Below are 6,771 nucleotides of genomic sequence, written 5' to 3' on the forward strand. Positions count from 1 at the left end.
GACCATGTCCATCCCTTTATGACCACAAAACCGTTAATAGCGTGGTGTACCTAATAAAGTGGCCGGCAAATATATATCAGCTGTAGCAGCATCATATGAATTCTGTCATTTTACACATAGTCCACCAGGAGGCGCCAACACAAAAGTCAGAGACTTCACATGAGATTTGGACCATCTTGTGGGGGGAAAGCAGATTACTTCCTACTCACAAGCGCCCCTTCTGGTGGGAAAACTTTTTTCGGGGATACTAACTTTTTCAGAACACCGGTAGACAGCAGCCATTACAGACAAACATGTGTTTGTTGTTCGAGGAGCGGCCCGGTCACACGCTAATGTCATTAGTTCGCTATCATTACTAAGGTGCAGGAATACTACCCCCCCCCCCCCTTTTTTTTTCACATCATGTCGCCTGCCTGGATCTGTTATTTTCTCGCTCTGAAGAATGAAGGAGTGTCACAAGTAAGCTTGTTTAACTGCTTTTTACGACGCGTCTCATTTCGGGACTCAGGCATTTTGTAAATGAAGCCGATATTTCAGTTAAAATACACAAGTAAAATATTTATCTGAGTATAGTACTACCCCCCAACTTTATGGATGATTTTATGGATTAAATTTTACATATTATTCTTGAATAAATACCCTTCTGCTTCTTTGTAAAGAATCTCCTAATGCCCATTGTGTCTGTACTTGTCTTCACCCAGGCTGTGTTCCACTACAGCTGGAAGCTCGTTTCACTCTAAAATTGAATATCTGCGCTTCAGGAATTCAGTGTCATCTTCCTCCTGTCTAACCTGGTGCAGGCAGTCCGACGTTGGGTCCCCTTCACTTACTATTATTGCGACGCCTATGTTCCAAAGCACAGTTTTGATAAGGTGAGGGGGTGTGACCGTGGCAAAAGGTTATAGCACTCTGAGCTGTGCAGGTGGTGTCGAAAGAAAATATCTTTTATTGTTCTCTCAGAGTTTTTACGCTCCGTTCACAGATATTTATTTTCTTCCTGAGGATTAAACTTCCATCCACAGACTTGATGCACTCCACTCCACTCTTTAAGCCAGACTCCGATGTCCTGCAGGACTCTAGCCATTGAAACGTCACCTCACAGGAACACAATGCAGCAAAAGAGCGGATAAACAGAGATAGGAGAGTGAGAGGTTTGGCTGCTGAACTACCACTCAATCTGGCAGGGAAACGCACACACACACACACACACACACACACACAAACACACACACCCACACACACACACACAAACACACACCCACACTCACACTCATGCAGTGAAGTTGCAAATCTGTGATCAACCATCTAACCTGACGGCCTCGTCCCCTCTGTATATGGCTGCTCTGAAATGTCCTGCAACTCTAAGCAACGGCAATCACTGTTAACGTCCTCATTCGCTCATTATTAGCTTTAACTTATTCAACCAAACAACAGATTATGCAAAGATCAGAAACAGGTAATACTACAGGTAAGTATTTATTAAATCAATAATTAAATGAGCTAATCCTCGCTGGATGCTGGTGAAAGGACAAACTCCTTTCTCCACAACTCACGCTGCCACTCACATGATGTAAAGGAGTTAGAAATGATACCCAGATTACCTTGTAAATATCCTAGATTTACTCGATTCATGACATCGCTCGCTGTGAGATTAGAAACATCCTCTACAAGCCGAAAGAGGGGCGACAGAGGAGTCAGAGAAAGAAGGGGAGAAAACAAGAAGAAATTAAAAAATAAAACAATCAGGCAGGCAGTGAAGGCATTGAAACTTTAAAAAAAAAAAACGTGAGAGCAAAGCGAAGAAGCCATGCGTTGGTGTGAGTTCAGAATCACTTCCAGACGAGTCATTCGTCATCCTCCTGCTGCTGTAATTCACAATAACAAATGTTACACTTTTCTACATAAAACACAATATCTGCTGGATTTTTTTCAGCTCTGCGGTCAGGGCTGCAGTCTCGTTTTCCCGAGGCCAAGGTTGCGTCAGGAAGAGCGTCCGGTGTGAAACAATCGCCACAGCTTTGGAGCGGGTTGGCTCGCTGTGGCGACCCCCTGCAGAACAACAACACATGACGTGTTTGACATCTGGACCGTGATTCTGGGTTTGTTCCGAGGCGTTAAAGCAGGGATGTGAGCGGCTGAGAATGGAAGCGACTGAAAAGTGCAGCCAAAGCTCCGTGAACCTGAAACACTTGATGTGAACAGAACTGTGTTCGTGGAAATACAGCGGGTAAAATAAGTATTGAACACGTCACCATTTTTCTCAGTAAATATATTACTAGAGGTGCTAATGACATGAAATTTTCACCAGATGTTGGTAACAACCCAAGTGATCCATACATACAAAGAAATCAAACCATAAATGTCCAGAAATGAAGTTATTTGTAATAATGTGGAATGGCACAGGGAAAAAGTATTGAACACATGAAGAAAGGGAGGTGTAAAAAGGCATGGAAAGCCAAGACACCAGCTGAACTCTCTCAGTAATTAGAAAACAAGCCTGCCCCTTGTCAGTGCAAGTTAATATCAGCTGGTTCAGTCCCAAATGATGGCCAGGTATCACACAAGAACCATCTGATGATGGGTAAAAGTAAAGAGCTCTCTCAAGACCTTCACAACCTTATTGTTGCAAAGCATAATGATGGCATCGGTTACAGAAGAATGTCTAAACTTCTGAAGGTTCCAGTGAGCACTGTTGGGGCCATAATTCAGAAGTGGAAAGAACATTATTTCTCCATAAACCGACCACGACCAGGTGCTCCTCACAAGATTTCTGACAGAGGAGTGAAAAGAATGATCAGAAGAGTTGTCCAAGAGCCAAGGACCACTTGTGGAGAGCTTCAGAAACACCTGGAATTAGCAGGTACGATTGTTTCAAAGAAAACAATAAGTAATGCACTGAACCACCATGGCCTGTATGCACGCTCACCACGCAAGACTCCACTGCTGAAGAAACAGCATGTTGAAGCTCCTTTAAAGTTTGCTGCACAACATTTAAACAAGCCTGTGTAATACTGGGAGAATATAGTCTGGTCAGATGAGACCAACATTGAACTGTTTGGATGCCAGAATACACATCATGTTTGGAGGTCAAATGGCACTGCACATCAGCCCAAAAACACCATACCAACAGTGAAGTTTGGAGGTGGGAACATCATGGTGTGGGGCTGTTTTTCAGCATATGGTACTGGCAAACTTCAAATAATTGAAGGAAGGATGAGTGGAAAAATGTACAGAGACATTCTTGATAAAAATCTGCTTCCATCTACCAGGATGATGAAGATGAAACGTGGCTGGACATTTCAGCAAGACAATGAGCCCAAACACAAAGCCAAGGAAACTCTCAGTTGGTTTCAGAGAAAGAAACTAAAGCTGCTGGAATGGCCCAGCCAATCACCTGACCTGAATCCAACAGAAAATCTATGGAAAGAACTAAAGATCAGAGTTCATTGAAGAGGCCCACGAAACCTTCGAGATTTGAAGACTGTTTGTGTGGAAGAATGGGCCAAAATCACACCTGAGCAATGCATGCCACTAGTTTCTCCATACAGGAGGCGTCTTGAAGCTGTCATTGACAACAAAGGCTTTTGTACAAAGTATTAGATAAATTTCAGTAAGTGTGTTCAATACTTTTTCCCTGTGCCATTCCACATTATTACAAATAACTTCATTTCTGGACATTTATGGTTTGATTTCTTTGTATGTATGGATCACTTGGGTTGTTACCAACATCTGGTGAAAATTTCATGTCATTAGCATCTCTAGTAATATATTTACTGAGAAAAATGGTGACGTGTTCAATACTTATTTTACCCACTGTATCTGCTGTGAATCTTCAGAATCATGTCAGAGAAAATGACACAGATTGGAGTTTTGATTCAACAACAGAATAATTTTACTGGTTAAATAAAACCTCAGTGGGCAAAACTAAAAAACAAACAAACATCTGAATCCTGAGTTTTAATACTGCTCTATATTTCAACACTTTTAGTTCATGCTTAGAATTATTATCAAAAATAAAAGGTAGACTTATAAACTTAAAGAAAACCTGTCTTATAAAATTATTAGGGCAGGGATGGCCAACTGGCGGTCCATGGGCCACTGTCTGGCCCAACAATGAGCCCCCTCAAACCAAATTATTTTTTTAAGTTAAAATAAATGGCATAATTTTTAATATTTTGGGAAGTAGTCCACAGAATTTCAAGGCAAACCTCTGTGTTTGAGTCTGCTTAGAGATGCCGTCTGCCATGAAGGATTTTAATATAAGTCACCACTAATACAAGTTGCACAAAGCTAAATATGAGAAGCTGACTGAAGTCACAAGAACATAAACAGCAACTTTTTTTAAATCAGAACCCCACAGGAGTCTGCGCTGACGGTGTCTAGTGCCACTGCACTCCAGCCCACTCACTAAAGTGTTTTTTGTTTTGCTTCAAAAGTTAAGTTAGTGCAATGTATGTTGGCTTAATTAACACACAAAAACACGAGTTTGTTTTTATATTCCCGTGGGGACCATGCATTGACTTCCATTCATTTTCCGGTCATTTCTATAGCCTAACTCTGACCCTTTACTCTAAAATTAACCTCACAGGTACATACTTGACCCTAAACCGAACCTAAACTCAATTCACACCTTGGTCCTAAACCAAATCCCCCACCTAAAACTAGCATCCATACCTATGGGGACCGGGATTTGGTCCCCATGAGGGACATGCGGACCAAATATGCCGAATATTTGCTAATGCTTTTAAGCATTTTTTTAAATGGCAGTTTTCTTACATTTGGGTAAGTGTGTAGCAATATATGGTCATCTGGCCGTCAAAAAAAAAAATTGTGACCCCTTCGATTCTTCCATCATTTAAGTTGCCCAACCCTGATTTAAGGTTAATTTAGCATAGATCCTATATTTATAGACTTATCATCAAAGGCTGAAGCCTGAAGATTTATGTGGAAAGACTTGCAGAGAACAAAAAACTGACCTTAAAAAAGAAAAAAATGTTTGATTTTTTAATCTAAAAATTAAATCCTCATGATCGAAAAGAAAAAATAAGTAGGTCCTCTGGACGGGTTCTTCTCTAATGAAACGTTTCGTCTCTCCTCCAAGAGACTTCTTCAGTCTGATGAGTTTCAGGTGAATTCAGCCTTATAAGCACTGCCTCCACATGGTGGACAAACAGGTTAGTCACATGCAAAAGAGGGCCATCATCTAACAATAGAGCTAACTCTATTGTTCATAGAGGGTCATGTGCCCCATCACCTGACTTATTGGTTTGGATGCTTCTGCTGTGGTTCTGTGGTTATTTGGTGTTTTGTTATGTGTATGTAGTGAGTGCAAGCGGGGCTCAATGTCCCCTCATGAAAAAGGGGCATCATGAAAAAAAATCCTCATGACTTTGTAAACGTAACATTATACGTTACGTATGAGCCTCAGACTGCATTTATGTGAGTGAAAATGTCATAAAAAACTTTTGCTTTTAGACAGAAGATTCATCTGTGGCCTAAAATGATAAAGTTGATCTGTAAAAATATCTTCTCTGTAACTGCTGTTTTAGATCATTAGTTGTTCCTGTACCTCAAATTGCATCAAATCTAAATAATTTTTTTGCATCATTCATAGAGCGACAGGTGTAATTAGAAGATGTTAAATAATTTGCTAATTCACTGTAAGAATCTTGATTACTGAGAAAATACTGAACATTCAACATCTCACCAATCTTGTAAAACGTGATTTTATCTGCTGTTTACTGTTTATTTTAAATGATTTTAAATCCTCCAACTTTTCTGTTTTGTTTGTAAAGTTTACTCACTGAGAATAAATTCAACCAGTTAATATTTCTGTGATCTGGACTAAATGTTTACAAAACTATAACTCCAATCTGCAACATTCAAATTAGAATCGTTATGTTTTGTGTACATCATGATTATTATTACATCACCTAAACAATAAAGATGACATGAATATAAACATAGACATATTTATGGGAAAATACTGCAACCTGGCTGTGAAACAAGCAGCAGGTAATGTCTGGATGATGGATGGATGTTTTGTTTATTCAAACCAGCTGTTCCACTCACCGTATCCCACAGTGGGCAGGCCCAGGTGCTTCATGCGGTTCTTGACGAGCTCAGAGAGCTCCTGTCGCTCGGAGCGTCGATACAGGTTGAGCCTCTGCTGTGAAATCCGCTCCGCTTTGCTCGTGGGTTTGTTGCTCTTCCTGCTTAGCCGCCGCGCCCACTGCATGCTCTTCTTCCTCAGCAGCGGGTGCTCTGACTGGTCGCTGGTGGTGGAGTTTCTGTGGGCCGTCTTCTCCTTCCAGGACTCTCTGTGGTCGCGGTGCTCCTCGCCCTGATCCGCGTTGATGGATGCTTGGGACTGCAGGGTTGTCAAGAAAAAAACAAAAACAAAAACATGTGACTTCGAAAGCAGCGACTTTTTGTTTGTTCGGATTTTAGGTGCCAGCAATCCCACCCTAACCTGCTTCACGTGACAAATAATTAGCTTATTAAATGCAGATCTTACCTGTGAGTTACTGTCCTTCTTCTGAAACAGAAAGCCAGCCAACAAAGAAAAACGCAACAAAAATGGATTACTCAAAGCAAATTAAACAAGTTAAAGCTCTCAAATCAGCAAGTAAAATAGTAAATACTTTTACTATTTTATCAACAACTATTTAGAAATGATCCTCGGCAGCTTTTTGTTTATTAATACTTGAGAGCTGCTTGCACAGTTTATTCAAAAGGCAAAATAAAAAGTAATTATATTGAAAAAAAAAG

General features: G+C 40.6%; 1 protein-coding gene across 2 annotated transcripts; it reads right to left on the reverse strand.

The window, feature by feature from the left end:
- Positions 1–551: 551 nt before the first annotated feature.
- Positions 552–6,370, reverse strand: LOC106511137 (potassium channel subfamily T member 1; the record flags this gene model as incomplete). Of its 2 annotated transcripts, XR_001309483.1 has the most annotated exon segments (4): positions 552–1,209; positions 1,250–1,361; positions 1,602–1,664; positions 6,073–6,370. XR_001309483.1 is itself a non-coding variant. In XM_013999883.1 (3 exon segments), coding segments are annotated over 3 exon segments (417 nt in total), but the record flags the coding sequence as incomplete, so codon positions are not given.
- Positions 6,371–6,771: the final 401 nt, after the last annotated feature.

Source organism: Austrofundulus limnaeus, unplaced genomic scaffold, assembly GCF_001266775.1.
Source record: "Austrofundulus limnaeus strain Quisiro unplaced genomic scaffold, Austrofundulus_limnaeus-1.0 Scaffold2538, whole genome shotgun sequence".
Lineage (NCBI taxonomy): Eukaryota > Metazoa > Chordata > Actinopteri > Cyprinodontiformes > Rivulidae > Austrofundulus > Austrofundulus limnaeus.